Here is a 19440-nt window from a genome sequence, read left to right on the forward strand (position 1 = left end):
ATAATACTTCTTAGTACAGGGAATATTCAAGCAAAAGGTCTCAATATTTTTATCTCATTTGAAAGAGACCAAATTTCACAAGGAATGTGAAAGCTTTACTGCAAGTTTAGGATGGTTTTGACCAGTTTTAAAAATCAAACTGGACTGCGTAACGTAAGAATAACTGGGGAATCTGCTAGTGCTGATAAAGAATCTGCAACCAAGTTTTCTGAAGAACTGCAAAGGATAATTCAGGAGAGTGATTATGATGATTTTCAAATATTCACTGTAGATGAAATTGGTCTCTTTGGAAGTGTATGCCAACAAAAACTTTCCTAACAAAAACTGAAGCATCTCAACCAGGATACAACATATCTAAAGATCATGTTACACTTTTATTAGGAGGCATTGCAGAAGGCAACTTTAAACTCAAGCCTATGTTAATTTATCGTGTGCAAAATCCAAGATCTAGCATTATTGAAGATATCAGAAACTTCTCGTTCCCTTTCAGAACAGTTAAGCGAGAATGATATCCTTCAACTAGAAGAACAGCATGCACATGAAGAAGAAGATGAGTGCAAACAGCAAGAGAATGTCATGACTAAGAAGCTAGCTGCAAAAGAACTTGAGCTAGTTTTCTATCACATTGAGCATGCTAAGGAAATTTTGTTTGATGCTGATCATGATATGGAATGAAGCTTCGAAGTCTGCCAAAATCTTCATAAAGGGATCACCAGCTATCGCAAATTGCATAACAAGATAAAAAAAAAAAGTCAAGCATGATTCAAACATCTTTTTAATTTTTTTTTGCAAAAAAGTAGCTCAATCAAATGTTTTTAGCAATTGATTTTTATTAACTTTGATATAGTTTATAAATATTTTTTTAAATTTATGCTAAGTGATGGATGAATTATAATTATTCCTACTGTTTATTATATTCGCTTAATGCACATTAATTAATGGATTAATTAATCGCATTAAGCAAGGTTTCCTTTATATAAATACATAAACTATATTTTGTGAAATTTATCTTGCACGGCATTTACTTTTCATATATCAGTATTCAATGCAGTATCATTTCAATTTTCTAGCAAATAAATTTTCAGCAAATTTTTTTCTTCGAAGAATAGTTTGCACAATGAATTTTCTCGGCGATGAATTGTCTGCGAACTGGCTATTTATGATGGCCAGGCTATCAAGGCTAATTTTATTATTATTTATTACTGACATCCAGAGAAATGATAGTTTCATTTTTACACTTTCATTTTATTTTGAAGAATCTAGAATGAAATAAATGGTTAAATGAAATAAAGCAGTTTTTTGCAGATTGATTAATTTTAATTAGTACTTTTAACTGAGTTGTGTACATTTAATTAATTTTGCAAATGAATGATATTTGAATTCTTTAAATTTTTATGTATTTCTAGCTCCTGTACTTCACCATGATATAAATACTGGATTAGATTCTGTGGCTAGAATAATTGAGCAACAACGGCTTTTACAACGTCAGCAAGCAGCTCTAGCTGCACAAAGACAGTTGAATACTTCTCCTATGCCTCCGATACCATCAACAAATTTTAATTTAGGTCCACGTACACCTGCTATAAATTCTCATCATTCTAATGTAGTAAGACCTGGTGCAATAAATCTGGGCCCAACTGTAGGAACTCCTAATATAAACCTGCCTCTGTTCAGAACTATGATGCAGGCCAATTTAAACAATCCTGCTCTTCGAGGTAATATTCATTTCCAAATGATCTTTTTTCCCTTTTTATCACTGTTTTAAATGTGGTTATTGCTGATTTAAATTCGACTTCATAATTTGGTATTTTGAGATCAGTATATTTGATATACTATGATTTTACTATGTTCTAATTAGATTCTCTTTAATTTGAATGCTTTAATATTTTTTCATTGTCTTGGGCGGAGGGTTGATTTAGAATAAGATTTAAACTTTTAATTTCTTTTTATAATAACTTTAAAAAAAATAATTCTAAGAAATGTTAATCATTCTTTAAATGTACTGTTGGTTTTCTTGTCATCCTTTTGTTGATAACAAGCTGAGGAAAAGGGCAGCAGGCAGTTTCGAAAATGACATCTGTTACTATGTTTTGTAATTTAGAATAATTGAGCAACAATGGATTTTACAACGTCAGCAAGCAGCTCTAGCTGCACAAAGACAGTTGAATACATCTCCTATGCCTCCAATACCATCAACAAATTTTAACTTAGGTCCACGCACACCTGCTATAAAATTGAAAGTATTGAAAGCAATACGAAAATGACTAAGTAGATGAAATAATTTCTATACCTCCAAGGATGATTTGTCACTTAAAGATTGTAATGTGATTGAGTGAGACAGAATTTCAAGTTAAGTTCATGAATTATTGCACTAGTTACATTGGTTCAAGAAAGTCAAAATAAAATATCAACTGTCTGATGCAAAAGAATATATGGTTTAAGTTTTTTGTTCATTTATGCACTTTTCTTTCACTTAAAGAAAAACTTAAATCTGAAAAAGTAACCTCATCAGACCATAAATGTGGGTTGATATCATAAATAATGAATAATAGTGGCACATTATTCACTAAAAGTGCAGTCAGAAAGCAGAATTGTGCTGTCCTCTGAATAAAAAACAGTAATCATTCACATCAGAGACCATAGAAATTGCACATGATGGTTTTGTTTTTCTGTGTAGAATAGCTTGGCTGTATGAAAAACTTAAATGTCCATAGGAAAATCTCAGCATGACTGTTTACTGATTGGGGTGGGAGTAGCTATACCATTGATTGAACCCTGAATGCAAGGCTAATCTTCTTGAATGGCAGGCAATATCAAGTAGAGTGATGTTGGCAAATATCAGAATGGGGAACCGGACAATGAGACTTATTTGTGCCTATGGAGACACAGAAGGTTCTACTAAAGTAGAAGTGGAGGTTTTTTTTTTTGAAGCTTCAGAGAGAGCAACTGACACAATGAAAAAAAGGAAAGGTTGGTCCTTGTTGTGGATCTAAACAGCAGAGTAGGAAATGATTGTCAGATATACAAAAAATATTTTTGGAAAATTTGGAGAAAAGAGCAAAGCTAATAATAATGGCAAGTACCTGTTGGATTTCTGCTCAAGGAAATGGGCTGGTTATCACTAACACAGTGTTCCAACATAAAAACATGCATAAATTCACATGGAGAGAAGAGGCAAGGAATAAGAAAAGTCTCATTGACTATGTTATTGTTGATAGTGATGTTTTCTCCCTGGTGCAGGACACCAGAGTGTACAGAGGATTTGAAATTGGAAGTGATCACTATTTAGTCTTGAGCAGGATAAAATTGAATTTCATATTGAAAAGAATAACATGTAAGAAAGTTTTAAAGCAAATAAAAGTTGTGCAGCTTTCAGTTCAGATGTAAACTGTAGACTAAAATATACAAACATTATTCAAGAAAAAATGAAAGTTTGAGAACAGAAACCAAACCTTGGTGATTCAGTGGCAAATCCTCAAGAAAACATTGATTGACTCAGCCAGAGAGACATGTGGTGAGGTTGTCTGCAAGGATAGAAAAATCAGAACTCCATGGTGAACACAGCAAGTTAAAGAGGAGGCAGTGAAGGAAAAGAAGAAAGCATATAAAAAGTTCCTGGGGAATAAGTGAACTTGTGCTCTTAGAGAATACAGAGACAAAAGTAATGAAGCTAAACAAAAGTCACAGGAAGACTTTGGTAAGAACATAGAAAATAAATATAAGGAAAGTGGCAAGATATTCTGAAGGCTGTTGAAATAGCTCAGAAATGGAGGAAAGAATGCCATAGACGGAATTAGAGATCATAAAGGTAACATGAAAACTGGTGGAAAAGATATCCTTGATGTATGGAGTAAGTACTTCGAAAAATTGCTACAGGAAACATTGACAGCAAAGTGGTAAAATAACACTCAACAGGCATGCACATCAGAAATACATATCCATACTTGAAGTAAAAAAAAGCCATCAAAATCCTGAAATGTGGAAAGACAGGAGGAGTAGATGATATTCGACCAGAAATGTTCACAGTATGGAGGTATAAGTCTTGCAGTGGCTGCACTGCATAGTTCAGAATGCCTGGACAGAGGGACGAATTCCCGATGATTGGAGTAGAGCTCTCATAGTACCCATATATAAAAAGGGAAATAAAACTGAACGTAAGAATTACAGAGGTGTTTCTGTACTGAGTGTTCCTGGTAAGATTTATGCAAGTATACTTGTGAGATGGTTGAGAAGGATTGTGGAAGGAAAGCTTGGTAAGAACAAACTGGATTCAGGCCAGATAGAGGCTGTCATGATCAGATTTTCGCTTTTTGACAAGTAGTTGAGAAATCATGGGCATATGACAAAGTGCCAAGAGGAAAGCTGTTTGAAACGTTATGGTTATATGGTTTCAATTGGGTATATTAAGCAATACTTCGTCTTTATTTGAGTTGTAAGTCAGCAGTTGGAATTGAAGAAAGTACAGGAAGATGGTTTAATGTTAAATCTGGTGTCAGATAAGGATGTGTTAAATCTTGAATGAAGGAGAAAATTTATTATACTACATTTCATTCAGATTTAACAAGTATCAAAATTCTCGGAGAATTACTTGTATATTGGTAAAGGTGAAATTGATTGTAAAATAATGATAAAATCCACGATTTAAAAAATTTTCCTTATGTATTATAATATTAAGTACCTTTGTGAATACAACAGAGGTTGAAAATAGGTGAAAAAAATGTTAGTATGCCAAAGCTAGATCAAAGTTACAGAAGAGATAAGTGAATTAAAAACATGTCTGGAGGCAGTTACGTACACAAAGTCAAAAAAGCATGCGGGAGTTTCCCGTGGACACGCAAGGAGGAGCGACGGCACGGAGTGCAGAAGAGTTAGGTGCTGGGTAAAAAACAATGACGTAGTAGGGAGAATATCACACTAGTGAATATAGAGAGCTTGGCAATGCCAACTCAGGCTCTTTTTCCATCTTGTTCCTGTCATTCCCTGAGAAGGAAGTTCGAGTGCGGTTGAGAAGGACGATGTCCATAGGCATCTATGCAGACAGACAGAGATCCAGCGCGAGCTTAGGCCTAGGTGCAGCGGTATAATCAGTGTAAACTGAGATGATATGTGGAACCACGTGGACCGATCCCCGCAGACCAGCTTCGCCTACACCGAAGGAAGTGAATCATGAACGTATTCGCTAACCAGTCCTTTCTGATAGCAGTAAAATGGGAAAAAGAAACAATGAGCCGTAAGAATAGAGCAGATGATCGAAAGAGAAAGCTAGAGTGTTGCTAATGTCTCAGTAATGTAAGAACTTTTTAAATCTTTTGTATATACAGGAATGTTAGATTGTAATGAAGACTGGAACTGATAAGTTATTGCACCTTCGGAGTGTAATAGGACTTTAGCATCTGATCCACATATAGAATGTTATAGCTCTGTATATGAGGATTTGCAAAGTGTTGTGATTGAATATATAGTTTTGCTATAGTCAGATAGTTCCTGAGACCAAGATTTGGTAAATGATTACCTAAGAATGTTAAGTAATTAGAAGGCATTCATAATGCGTGTAGTATTAGATATTGTTTCATGTAAGAATTGAGAAAGTTTAAGAATGCCCAGCAGGTTACACCTTAATGATTAATTTAGTTAAGTAATTATCAGTAATTGTACCGTATTTTTAATGAATAAATCCTTTCTTGTCAACCTAATAACTTGCCTGATCTATGTTCTCAATGCACCACTCATAAAGTAGAACCTGTGCGAATCAAAATCTTGGGGATAGCCACGACTGCAGTAAATTTGAGACACACAAGTTTTGGTGAAATTTGGAATAGTAATTGTATGAATAATGAATATTGTGCCGTTCTGAGTGTTTTCTCCCAGACGATGAATCTTCTCTAGTCTAATAATTTTGGATGGCGCAGCATTAACAAATAAATTTTTCCAAAATTAGAAACGGGGTTAATACCAGAATTATAACAAAGGGATTGGCTCTAACCTGAAGCAGTGTCTTTGTTAACAGTGTGGTGCACCATCATTCAATATGTTAATAGCAGCCAGCAGATAGAGAAATAATAAGATTTGTATGAGTAAGGAATTAATGAGACTTAAGAGAGACAAATGAGTAAATAAGGTAGTGATTGAATCGCTTGTCCTTCAAATCTCCATGAATTATCATAATCCTTTTCTTTAGTGTTATACGGTAATCAAAATTATCACACAGTATGCTGTGTGATCATTTTGTTAAGTAAAAACGATGTCCTAATTTTGCATGACAATTGTTATATTAGATTTATGATCCTGGATTACATATGGTCCTATTTTTAATTAATTCTTAGGGAGAAAGGTTAAGTGGGTAGAATATGTGCCTTCCATATTCTAAAAAACAGGTCTTTGATGAAGATTTGCTCCAATGAATAAGCACTTAACAAGAATTAAAAGTTACAGCCAACTATCAACAAAATTCTGTACAATACCTCACTTAAAAACAAAAAATAAACAAGACTGCAAGAAAACTGTAACCATTCCATACATTAATGGGATATCAGACAAAATAAACAGAATACTACAAAAATACAACCTTAAAGCCACCTATTTAAACTCTTGGAAAATTAAAGAACTTACTCAACTCATCCAAGGATTCACTCCCTCCATTGGCCCACCCTGGAGTATACTGTATTCATTGCACCTGTAATATGCCCTATATAGGGGAAACAGGATGCACGATTCCTATCAGAAAAAAGGAACATAAACGACAGAGCAGTGGTTAAGAGTAGAAATCTTTTGATCTCGATTCTGTAGAGGTGGAGATTGTTTTAGAAGAATAAGAATAGTTCATGGAAGGCTGTTTCAGAGACCAGCCACAGATTGAATGGCAGGTGGAAATGGATGTTGGGTCACTGTTACTTGTGTTATTAATTGTAAATATAGCAGAAATTAAGGTTAACAGCTGTTTACCTTATACAAATCACAAATTAGATTGATTAATGCTCCAATTTAGTTCGTGACTTAAAGCACAAGTTTAAGCCTAAATTGAATCTCATCAAAGACAGGAATGGATCATTACTAACAGAAGAGTTGGAAATCAAAAACAGATGGAAAGAATACTGTGAGGAACTGTACAGCAGAGTGGATAAAGAAAATGTGGAGCCCTCCCACCATGAAAATTTTGATTTGGAACCTCCTCCACTTAGGCATGAAGTTGAAAGAGCAGCTCAACAGCAATAAGGCCCCAGGTGCAGATGAAATCCCAGCAGAGTTAATTAAGGCCACAGGGGGCGGAGGGATAAGAGTGTTTTATAGATAGATTACAAAGATATGGGAGAACTGATGGCCTAGAGATCGAAAGTCAATTTTCATACCACTACATAAAAAAGGGGATATAAAGGCATGCAAGAATTATTGAACTATTAGTTTATCTCATGCAATCAAAATTTTATTAAAGATCATGCTAAATAGGATTGAGGCCAAAATTGAGGCAGAGATGCCTGAGGAACAAGCAGGTTTTAGGAAAGGTATGGGCACCAGAGATCAGATCCTTTGCCTTAGCAGATCATAGAAAAATATAAAGAATTCAGACTCCTTCTGGTAATGTGTTTCTTAGACTACTCAAAAGCTTTTGACTGTGTTGAGCATGTGAAACTGTGGGAAGTAATGAAAAGAATGGGTTTTCCTCAACACACTATCAGGTTGATAGCCAACTTGTATAAGGAGCAAGAAGCCACAGTAAGAACAGGTGTTGGATTGACTGACTGGCTTCAAGTTGGAAAAGGAGTTAGACAAGGATGTTTACTTTCTCCTCACTTGTTTAGTATATATGCAGAGGACATCATGCGTGAAGCATTGTATGAGCTCAGGACAGGAATTACGATAGGAGGTAGATTGATCAGTAATCTGAGGTACGCTGATGATACAGTACTCCTTTGTAATGACATGGAAGAACTAGGACTAATTCTTGACAAAGTTAACAAGATCAGTAATAACAGAGGACTTCAACTCAATTCTAGCAAAACAAAAATCATGGTTCTCAAAGGAAAAACAAACAGCGAAGCTCTTGAGAAACAAGTGTATCTTAATGGAGAAAGAATTGAGGAAGTCAGCAAGTTTGAGTACCTGGGATCCATTATTAATGTGAAGAATTGCCGTTCAGAAGATGTCAGAAAAAGATTAGGAATGGCTAAAACAACAGTCAAAGACCTGTCTAAAATCTGGAAGGATGGATCTATCTCCATAGGAACAAAGTTGAGGATTTTAGATGCAGTTGTTTTTCCAACAGCGACTTATGGATGCGAGACTTGGAACCTAAAGAAGTCAGATAAGAAACAGATATCTGCTTTTGAGATGTGGTGTTATAGAAGGCTGTTGAGGATATCATATACTGAAAGACATACAAATGAATGGGTGTTAGAAAAGATTAGTAGAACTTTAAGGCTCCTTGAGGATATTGACAGAAGAAAGTTAAAATATTTTGGACACATAGAAAGGATGGAAGGAGGACTTCTCAGAACAGTAAGAGAAGGTAAAGTTCCTGGATGAACCATCAATGAGATGGATGGATGGCATGTGTGGAGTGACTGATTTTCAGAGAGTTGGGGCTGCCAGAAAAGCAAACAACAGGATTACATGGCGAGGTCTGGTGTGGAACATCATCGAGCATCGGAGTGACTATACGGCATCTGTAGATGCCCAGTGAACATAGAGAGAGAATGCCCCATCTCTTACCAACTCACTCCTCCTACTTTTCTACAGACATTTGGTTTCTGCAATTTGTGTATTCTATATTTCCATAGCTAATTTTCTCTCTGATTTAGCCTTCCTTACTATATTTCTCTCTTTATTGCTTGTGAATATGCTGGTAACCTTTTTCTTTACATTCCCTCCACAATGTTTTTGTGTATATGTGTGAGGGAAATCACCTAGTATACTCCCAAGCTTGCCAAAGGTGGAAGGACAAATAAGGAGATCCAAAAAATAAAAGCAAAGCAATGGTATTACTTACCAGGAGGTGAAGAGATAGCATACCACAACAGTATCAACAATATCCACTAAATCCTTGTATGCTGAGAAAGCAACTGTAGAGAAAGTGTCAGTATGGACATACTCCAATCCATCCTTGGAACTACACATTCCTAAAAGTTATGTTGCTAAGTATCCTTAGAGAAAAGAGAGAAAGCCATATCAATATATCCTCAATCCTCAGACATGCTAGAGATGGTCCCACTACATGAAAATCCTCTTGTCTTGGTATGTCTTTGATCCTTTAATACGAGGATCAATGCCCCAGTCCCTTTTAATAGTTGTCTTGTCATTATATAGCATGGATATCTCTGCTCCCCAAGCAAGAAGATAAAACTATTAATATACCAAGTGTTTTAGAGAGAGTATAGGCATTTAACCTCTCTGCCTGACTATCTTGGATATTTTTTCCCTATGAAAAAAAAAAAAATAATGGACACTAGCTGTCCATAATTCTCAAAAAAAATATATATATATAAAACAATTCAAGATGAATGAAAACAAAATTTCTCAATATAGGAGGCCAGATGATACCACCAAAAAGAAATAATGAAAACATAACTACAACAGAATTTTTATGGATTCCTACAAAACATCAAGGCTCTCTTGAAGAAACATAAACCAGTATGCTTCTGCCTCCAGGAAAACATACCTTATGCCCAGTGATGATCTGGCAGTATGAAACATAACATATGATTTGTAAGAACAAGACAGGAAATGGTATTCCCACAGAAACCTTACCCTCTTGGTGGGCAACCACTTATCCTTCCAGCAAATCCCACTTAATACCTACGTAGAGACAGTTGCCATTCAACTCTCACTTGGAACTGTGTTAACTGAATGCCGCATCTACTTTCTACCACACTGGATATCTTTTAGAAAGATATCCAGCAAGGGGAATGGTAATATTCTCCTTGCTTGTAATGGGAGATTTAAATGGAGTAGTGCCAAACAGACATCAGCAGAAAAGTTGAGCACATGATTGATAACAACAATCTCTCCCTTTTGAACACTGGAAGCATCACCTTCTTCCACATCCATGTGCCTGTCTGAATATTTGCTGCCACTGACTTAGCCATTTGCTTGCTTTCCCTCTTCCCGCTGTTTAAGTGGGGAAATCTTGAATATGAAAGGCAGATAGAAGCATCCGCTAGCTCTCCATCCTTGAACATAATGAATGCACAGCTGCTGACACACTCTGGGAGATTTTTGCTAAAACATCAGTGGTTCCCCCCCCCCCCCCCGACTTCCTCATCCAAAAACACAAAGTAAAAAAACATTTCTGTTTTCTTTGAGTGGTACTGATGAATCTAACAGGCCTTTCATGAAAGCTGCTTTGTTTAAATGCTACCCAACTACTGTTGTACCACACAACATTCATTAAGAAATGATCAGAAGTCTGTCATCAGCTGCCAGGGATCAGTTACTGAACCTGTTTGACTGAATTTTCTCTGAGAACGGTTTTTGGATTCTTGGCAAATAGCTATTATTGCCTTTCCAAAGCCATGGATGGAATCAAGATCCTCATTATATTATTGTCCACCTACTCTAACTGCTTGTGCAAGATTCTGGAGGAAAAAATGTGTTAAATCTCATGTTTTGTAGTTTCTGGAGAGAAACGATCTTTTTTTTTTTTCCCCAGAGCACAATCTGGCTTTCACAATTATCATTCTGCAATTGATTGTCTAGTCCGGATGAAAGCATCTATTAGAGATGCCTTCCTAGATACATTTTCCTTAATATGGAAAAGCATATGAAACTGCTTGGAGATTTGGAATATTGAAAGACATACACAATTTTGGTCTTAGAGGGAATCTGTTTCATTTCATCATGAACTTCTTATCCATCCAAATCTTCCAAGTCGGTGTAGAAATTTCTCTCTCTCTCCGAACCATATACCCAAGAGGAGAGAGTTCCACATGGTTCTGCAGGACTTCCTCCACTTGGATATGTAAAAGTATCGTGCTTTTGCAGTCAAAGTTAACTCAGTAACCGAACTTCCTCCAACTATAGGGTGTCCTGTTAGTCATGAAGGGTGTTTTAAATGTTTAATGACTTTTTATTTATTAATTTTTTTATAAAATGCAAAACCTGAAGATTATTATTTTATTTTATTTTAATTATGAAAAATCACATCAGATGAATGCCTTACATCTTCAGCTTCACAAAGACGTGCTGTTTCTATGGCATGTTTCATGACAGCTATTAAATGTTCTAGCTGTTGGACTGTCTGAGCCTTGTCCACATACTCCTTTTTTCTTTAGGTATCCCCATAAGAAGAAGTTGGGAACTGTCAGATCTGGAGAATGTGATGGCCAATTAATAATAATTGAATGCCGATTTTCAAAATAAAATAGCACGATTTTGGTTCATTGTTGGACTGTAGATTTCACAGTAGATTCCACTAGGATCTCTATATAATGGAGATCCTAGTGGAATCTTCTGTTATCTTCCCAGACATATCTGCTGAGATCCAACTAGGATGGAACGACTTTACTGCTCAGCTCTATATAATAGTAGAATATAATACGGTAACCCTCCCCCCCCCCATCCGCTGGTTTGCTTTCTGTGGTTTCAGTTATCTGCAGTCAACTCCAATCCGAAAATATTAAATGGAAAATTCCAGATGTAAATAATTTATAAGTTTTAAATTGCTTGCCGTTCTGTATAATATGATGAAATCTCACGACGTTCCTCCGGGGACGTGAATTTTGTCCAGCATATCCACGTTGTACCATATATGCTACCTGCCCATTACTTAGTAGCTGTCCAAAAAATTAAATGGAAATTCCGGAAATCAATGTTTCATAAGTTTTAAATCGCTCGCTGTTCTGAGTAGTTATCAGATCAACTGTCACTGTATTGCAGCGCTTGTGTTCAAGTAATTCTTATTTAACTTAATAATAGCTCCAAAGCACAAGAGTAGTGATGCTGGCAATTCAGATCTGCCAAAGAGAAGCCGTAAAGTGATTCCTTTAAGTGAAAAGGTGAAAGTTCTCGTCTTCATAAAATAATAAAAAAAATGGTATACTGAGGTTGCTAAGATTCCATTCACATAACTTTTATTGCAGTATATTGCTATAATTGTTCTATTTTATTACTGTGGTTATTGTTGTTAATCTCTTACTGTGCCTAATTTATAAATTAAATTTTATCATGGGTATGTATAGGGAAAAATATAGGGTATATATCGGGTTTGGTAATATCCACGGTTTCAGGTATCTGCAAGGGTAAGGATGACTACTGTATTCTAATATTATATACATTATAATTTAGTATACTTTAATGCAGTTAATAATACAGTATAATTTAGAATACAGTACAGTATTCTAATATTATATATTAGTATAATAATAGCATTTCATTAAAATAAGTTTGTATTACTTCAAAAGGTGTAGAACATATACAGATTCAGTCTCCTATAAGTAGTCTTAAGCTACAGAAACATCCAGTGCTTTCTCAAATCCAACATGTCCTTTCTCAGTTACATAAGCTAAACTTGGATGTATGCTTCCATTGGATTCCAAGGCACAATATATATATATATATATATATATATATATATATATATATATATTGTATTTTTATTTAGTTTTTACATAGTCTGGAAACCCTGGTCTTACACATCAAACAAGTAACTTTTCAAACCACTTCAGCCCTCTAATAAATGGGACAGTCATCTTATACTAAGTGATGAAATTCATCTTCCACCTAAACACAATCATAAATGTTCATGTTTATGTGGGATTCAAACCCACCACCTGTGATGAGCAGCCCTCCAACTACTAACCTGCGGCCTGCTGAAACATTGCACTTCATTTAGCTGAAGTGTAAAAATTTTAGCAAAAGGCTTCTGTTATTAATATGAAGCATGCATTAAGACCGGCTTGTCCAACCCGCGGGCCGCATGTGGCCCAACAGAAAATCGTAAACTTACAAACTTTGAGATTGTGACTAAAAAATACCATTAATAATACTACAAACACAATTTTAACATGCTATTAATTTATAAGCAATGAACTTTTGAATTTAACACATTCTTTAGCAATGAGAGATTCATAAAATCATTCTCAAATAATTGTATTTATTCAAAATTGCCGCCCATGGGAGTAGTTACTTCTCAACATAATAAATGGCGCTAGCCCTCTTGCCTCCTACTTTTACCACGTAATAGATGTCTCTCTATGTGCACCATGGGTACGCTGGTACTGCTTTCAATGTGCAATTGTAAACAGTCGAGTTGACACCGAAGAAAGGTGCAGACATTGTGTGTTTGTGGCGATTTGGCGAGTAATTTTTTTAGTAGTAAAAATTTGGCGATTATTAAATCTAGCTTTCTAATTTTCAATCTTTTTTTTTTTTATATATTCCAGCATGGCTTCCACAGCGTCTCAAAAGAAAACCGAACCAAAAAAAAAAAAAAGAAAAATTATAGAAGAAGGAAAATTGTTCAACGAAAAGTGGACAGACGACTACTTTTTTGTCAAGGCAAATACTAAGGCAATCTGCTTAATTTGTAGGGAATTTAGTGTGTATCAAAGAATGTGTCATAAAGACAAAATAGTGGAACTGAAAAAAAGTATCATCTCAACAAAGTTTTTAAAAAAAAAATAACAACTGAAGCGGATTCTATTGTAAAAGCTAGTTATGTGGTTGCAAACTTGATAGCAAAAAAATCAAAACCATATGCGGATGGCGAGGTTATTAAGCAATGTATGGAAAGCATGGCATATATAATTTGCCCTGATAAAAAAAAAAGGGGGGGGGGTATTTTTCTAAAATCAGTTTGTCTGACCAGACTATAGCCAGGTGAATTGATGAAATAGGAAAATCTGTCGAAAAAGGTTTGAGAGTAGAGCTGCTAATTTTAAATTTTATGCTTTGGTGATAGACAAAAGTACTGATGCTACTAATACAGCTCAATTGGCAATTTTTATTAGAGGTATTGATGACGAATATAATATCACTGAAGAAATGGCTTCTTTAGTGCCATTAAAAGACACAACTAAATCAAGAGATTTATACGAAGCAGTGAAAAATACGTTAAAATGATTTTCTTTGTCCATTGTGAACATATCTGGTATAGCTACTGATGGTGCCCCGGCAATGATAGGTAAAAGAGATGGACTTGTAAAATTAATAGAATACGATGCAATTGCCTCCCAAAATTTAAGTATGATGAAATATCACTGCATAGTACACCAAGAAAATTTATGCGCAAAAGCTTTAAAGATGGATAATGTCATGCAGATTGTCATCAAGGCTGTAAATTTCATAAGAGCCAAGGGATTGAATCATCGTCAATTCCAGGAATTCCTTAAATTTATGGATGCTGACTATGGGGACATCATTTACTTTTCGGAAGTAAGATGGTGAAGTCGAGGTAAAATGTTGAAAAGATTTTATGATTTGCGAAATGAAATCAAGTCGTTTATGGAATCAAAAACAAAATTTGTGCCAGAACTTGATGATGAAAACTGGTTCACAGATTTGGCATTTTTAGTAGACTTGACCGCTCATTTAAATGAGTTAAACATGCATCTTCAAGGTGAAAACAATGTTTCAAACTATAAGAGCATTCAAAATGAAACTGAAACTATGGCGATCTCAAATTAAGACAAACAATTTTATGCATTTCGACTCGTTGGCTAAACATGGTCCTGTGAACAATGAAAAATATGCAGCCTTGCTTTTCGATTTGATACAGGAATTTCAGAAGAGGTTTCAAGATTTCCAGAAAAATCATCAATCTTTTGATATATTTGCGACTCCATTTTCAGTTGACATAAACATATTACCTGCCAATTTTCAAATGGAATGCCTAGAGCTACACTCTGACATTCAACTTAAAGAAAAATTTAATCATGTCTCTTTACTGGACTTCTATAAGCTATATCTTCCCAGAAAAAAATATCCCAAGCTTCACAATCATGCCCTATTCATGTCATCGCTATTTGGAAGCACCTACATTTGTGAGCAGCTATTTTCAAGGATAAAGCACACGAAGAATAAAACTAGAACCAAAATATCTGATGAGCACCTTGAGAACTCACTAAGAATCGAAACTACTTCCATCAAACCAAATATCGAAGCATTAGTGTCTCAAAAACAGTGTCAAACATCTCACTAATTTCATGTTGCTGTCTTGTCTTTTACTTTTATAATAAAAAATTCATGAATTAATGAAGTTTAAATTACTTAAATATGTTAACTATACATTCTACGTTTTTTTGCTCATCAGCTATCGTTAGTGTATTTTATGTGTGGCCCAGGGAAGCTAAAAGGTTGGACACCCCTGCATTAAGAAGTCAAGTGAAAAATATTTGCTCACAACAATAGTTCCCATTATTGTGCCATTTGCCTTTGCATTTTCAGTCGTGCACAAGCAGTTGTACGAAGGTGGTCTGAAAAGTTCTCTGCATATGAAAACACGAATTTATAATTTCAAAATTATTTTTGTTTTTCAACATAATCTCCCTTGAGACTAATACGTTTATTCCAGCGATGCTCCAACACCATTATCCCATCCCTGTAATTGTTCTCAGTAAGATCTGCAAATACTCCTCTACAGCTGCAATCACCTCCTGATTCAAAGAAAAACACTGCCCAGTGAGGAAGAGATAGAAGTCGGAGGGAACCAAATCTGGGGAATGGGGTGGAACAATTCCAACAATTCATAGTGCAGATCCTTTAATTTTCCTATTGCCAAAAACATCTTTGTAGTCAGTGATTGTCCTGATGAAAGATGATTTTTTTCTTCTGCAAACCAGGTCTTTTCTTGCGAATTTTTTCGCTTAGTCTGGTTAAAAGATCGGAATAATATTCCCCAGGTATCGTTTTACCCTTTTCAAGATAATTAATAAACAAAATGCCTTTGGCATCCCAAAACACCGATGCCATGAACTTTTCTGCTGATGTAACCAACTTTGTCTTCTTTGACCCTGAACAACCGGCTTCTATCCACTGTTTTGACTGCTGTTTGGATTCTGGTGTGTAATGGTGAATCCAAGTCTCATCCATAGTAATAAATCGACACACAAAATCAGTTTTATTCTTATTAAAATGCTCCAAGCACTGTTCAGAGATTTCAATGCTAGTGCGTTTTTGATTTGCTGTGAGCAAGCGCGGCACCCATCTTATTGGTGTTGTTACACTTTTTGGACGTCCTTCACGTGAATCATCTTCACGGCCGTACGGTACGGCCACGTATAAACTCGGCAGCCCTTTCTTTTGGCGTTAAACCTTCTTTTACAAAGAATTTTATAACCACATGATACTCAGTTTTATTCATTTCAAGGGATGCAGACAACACTTTTGCTTCAGATAGCTGTATAAAACAAACTACTTGATTGAATGCCTTGCAGTTTCACATGGATGCTTATGACAGATGTACCAACTTAGAAAAAAAAAAATCTTGTCGATACTGTTTCAATCTATGGTCAAGGCCGATTTCAGACCACCCTCGTATAAACGAATAGGCAATCTGTGTATAATGGGAAAATTATTATCGATCTGAACCAAAATTGGAAGATGTGTTTTAGTAAGAAACTCCTGTTATATTTCATCAAGTAGACTAAGTGCAATGCTATGGACAGGCAAGAACATAAGGAAACATGTTTCAATCATCTTTACTGATAAAGAATTTCACATAACACATGTATGTATGTATCTATGAATGTTTGTCTGTCTGTCCAATAATTCAAATTTGGCCTAGTAACCAACAAATTCTGTTCTCTTGCTGAATTAAAATTTTGATCCTTTTTTTTTTTATGTTGGGTCCATATACAAGAGGTTGGCTGGTCAACCTATAGTACATTAGTACTGTATATAGGTACTGGGTTAGGAAAAGAGAAACTTGTTTACATTTGATTTAAAAGCCTGTATGTTGTATTCCTTGGGAAATACGTCAGGGGGAAGACTGTTCCACAGTACTTCAGTAGCAGGGATGAAGGAGGAGGAAAAGAAACTTGTTCTGTGGGTTTCAAGGTGTACTGTGAAAGAATGTTGGGCAGCAGCTGTACATGTTCCAATGGGCTTAGTACAGAGTGGGGGAATTATTGGTGCTATTTCAGATGAATATTTCCCAAGGAAATGGAATAGAATATACAAATTGCAGAGACCAAGCATCGGTGTGAAAGTGAGAGGAGCAATTTGGTGAGAGATGGGTCAATTATCAGTCTAATTGCTCTCCTCTGTATTGAGTCAAGCATTTTAAGGGAGCTTCTAGGAGCCCCACTCGAAATGTGAGAGAGTATTCAATAGCTGGACAGATTTGTGATTTGTATCGTATTAACAGCTTTTTAGAGGTGAAGTAGCGTCTTGAGCAAAAGAGAAAACCTAGTTTCTTGAAAGCTGAGAATGCATTGGCTGTGATGTGTTTATGCCAGGAGAGGCTTGATGTCAGGGTAATTCTGAGAAGAGAAATCTCATCTTGTCTGGGAATTTCCATATCAAAAACAATGCTGGGGAAAAAGTTTTTTTTTTTTTTTTTTTTTTTTTTTTTTGAGAAATAAGACAGAACTGGTTTACTAGCGTTGAAGTTGACTAGGTTATCTGAGCCCCATTGGAGGATGGCTTGGAGGTCAGAATTAAGGGCAGTGGTGGTTGATGTTCTGTGTGTTGAAGCGAGTTGTGTAGAGTAGGGTTTGTCAAATGAAAGGGAGGAGTGTAATGTGCTGTCGTCTGCAAAACTGTGTATTGGGTCAACTGAAGTAGGTCGTTGATATACAAAGTAGTTCAAAATTCCATGTACAAACTTTGAGTGGAGGTAGAGATCATCAAAATCAACCATATTCACATAGGAAAGCATGACCGGAAATGCCATCGGAAGGTACTAACAGGGACACAAAGATACAGAAATAACACGAGGCAATCTTCTTCTTTCACTATGCCTTATCCCATGTTAAACGGGGTTGGCAGAACGATCTTTAACCTTCCTCTTCCAACTTCTCTGGTCCAGGGTATCCTTCGAGCTCCATCCTTTCTCCCTAAGATCCTCTGTCACCTTATCCCTCCACCTGAGCTTGGACCTGCCTCTTTTCCTCCTTCCCTCTAACTCCATGTACTCCACTCATTTACCAACATACTCCTCACCCTTCCTCTCTACATGTCCAAACCACCTCAGCCTACTTTCTTGTATCTTCTTGCCAATTGGTCCCACCTTAACCGTCCCTCTGATGTAGTCATTCCTTATCCTGTCCTTCTTTGTCACACCACTCATCCATCTCAACATCCACATCTCCGCTACCTCCATCTTCCTCTCCTGTGCCTTGGTTATAGGCCACGTCTCCGCACCATGGAGCATCGCCAGCCTCACCACCATCTTATACAGCTTTCCTTTCCTCTTACAACTCACTCTCTTGTTGCACAGGACCCCGCTCATCTTCTTCCAATTCATCCAACTGCATGTTATTCGGTGCTGTATTTCCTTATCCTCTTCCTCTCGACAACCGACCCAAGGTACTTGAATTCTTCTCTGAAATTAGCCTTTCACCCTGGAGTCGTATGGCCATATCCTCGTCACTCCCCGGTGACATATATTCAGTCTTCACCCAGTTAATTCTCATGCCTCTCTCCTCCAATGCCTTTCTCTACTCTTCCAGGGTATTTTCAAGCTTCTCTCTGGATGATTCGCATAGAACAATGTCGTTGGCAAACAGCATGCTTCATGGTGCCTCCTTGACATCCTCCACTAGTACATCCATGACCAGGTCAAAGAAGTAGGGGCTCAGAGCTGACCCTTGGTGTAGCCCTACGACAATGGGGAACCCTTCTGTCATGCCGACACTAGACCTGACCTGAGTTTCTGTTACCTCATACAAGGCAATAAGTAGTGTAAAAAACTTTATTAGGCATAACTGAACAGTTCAATAGTAGTTGGATACATAATATGGTAAACGAGGTGCATGTCTGCCATATCTGCATTCGTAAAATGACGCGTGTTCTTCGTATGACATCGAAAGCTTCAATGAGGAAGCCCCAATTCCTCACCTGGAGTGCTCGCGAACAGCACCACTTATCACTTTCGGGTGGCATTTCTGGTCATGCTTTCATATGTGAATAGGATTGATTTTGATGTTCTCTACCTCCCCTAGAAGTTTGTACATGGAACTTGGAACCACCCTGTATAGAGGGTCGGTGAGAGAACTGAACCTTGTGGGACCTGGCATTAGTTGGATGGTGATAGGATAGGGAGCCGTCTACCATCATACATAGTGTTCGTCCAGACAGGAAGCTGGCAGTCACTCTGTAGAAGTCCTGAGACAGTCCAAATGATGGGAGTTTGCTTAGTAACCTTTTTGCCAGACCAAGTCAAAGGCTTTAGAGATATCAAGTGCAACTACTTGGGATTCACCAAATTTCTCCATGGCATTTGTCCAGCGATGGGTGATGTATGCGAGTAGATCTCCTGTTGATTGGCTTCGATTTAGAGAATCCATA

General features: G+C 36.5%; 1 protein-coding gene across 3 annotated transcripts in view; it reads left to right on the forward strand.

Annotated features, from left to right (window-relative positions):
• Window positions 1-19440, forward strand: part of LOC150095705 (uncharacterized) — a 338480-nt gene that overhangs the window by 294067 nt on the left and 24973 nt on the right. For all 3 annotated transcript variants that reach the window (XM_090410275.1, XM_090410277.1, XM_090410278.1), the window contains exon 19: window positions 1407-1715. In XM_090410275.1, coding sequence (XP_090266401.1) covers window positions 1407-1715 — 309 coding nt within the window. The remainder of the gene's footprint in view (window positions 1-1406; window positions 1716-19440) is intronic.

The sequence above is a fragment of the Typopeltis vanoorti genome, chromosome 20 (genome assembly GCF_054136105.1).
Source record: "Typopeltis vanoorti isolate ZY-2024b chromosome 20, IOZ_Tvanoo_1.0, whole genome shotgun sequence".
NCBI lineage: Eukaryota > Metazoa > Arthropoda > Arachnida > Uropygi > Thelyphonidae > Typopeltis > Typopeltis vanoorti.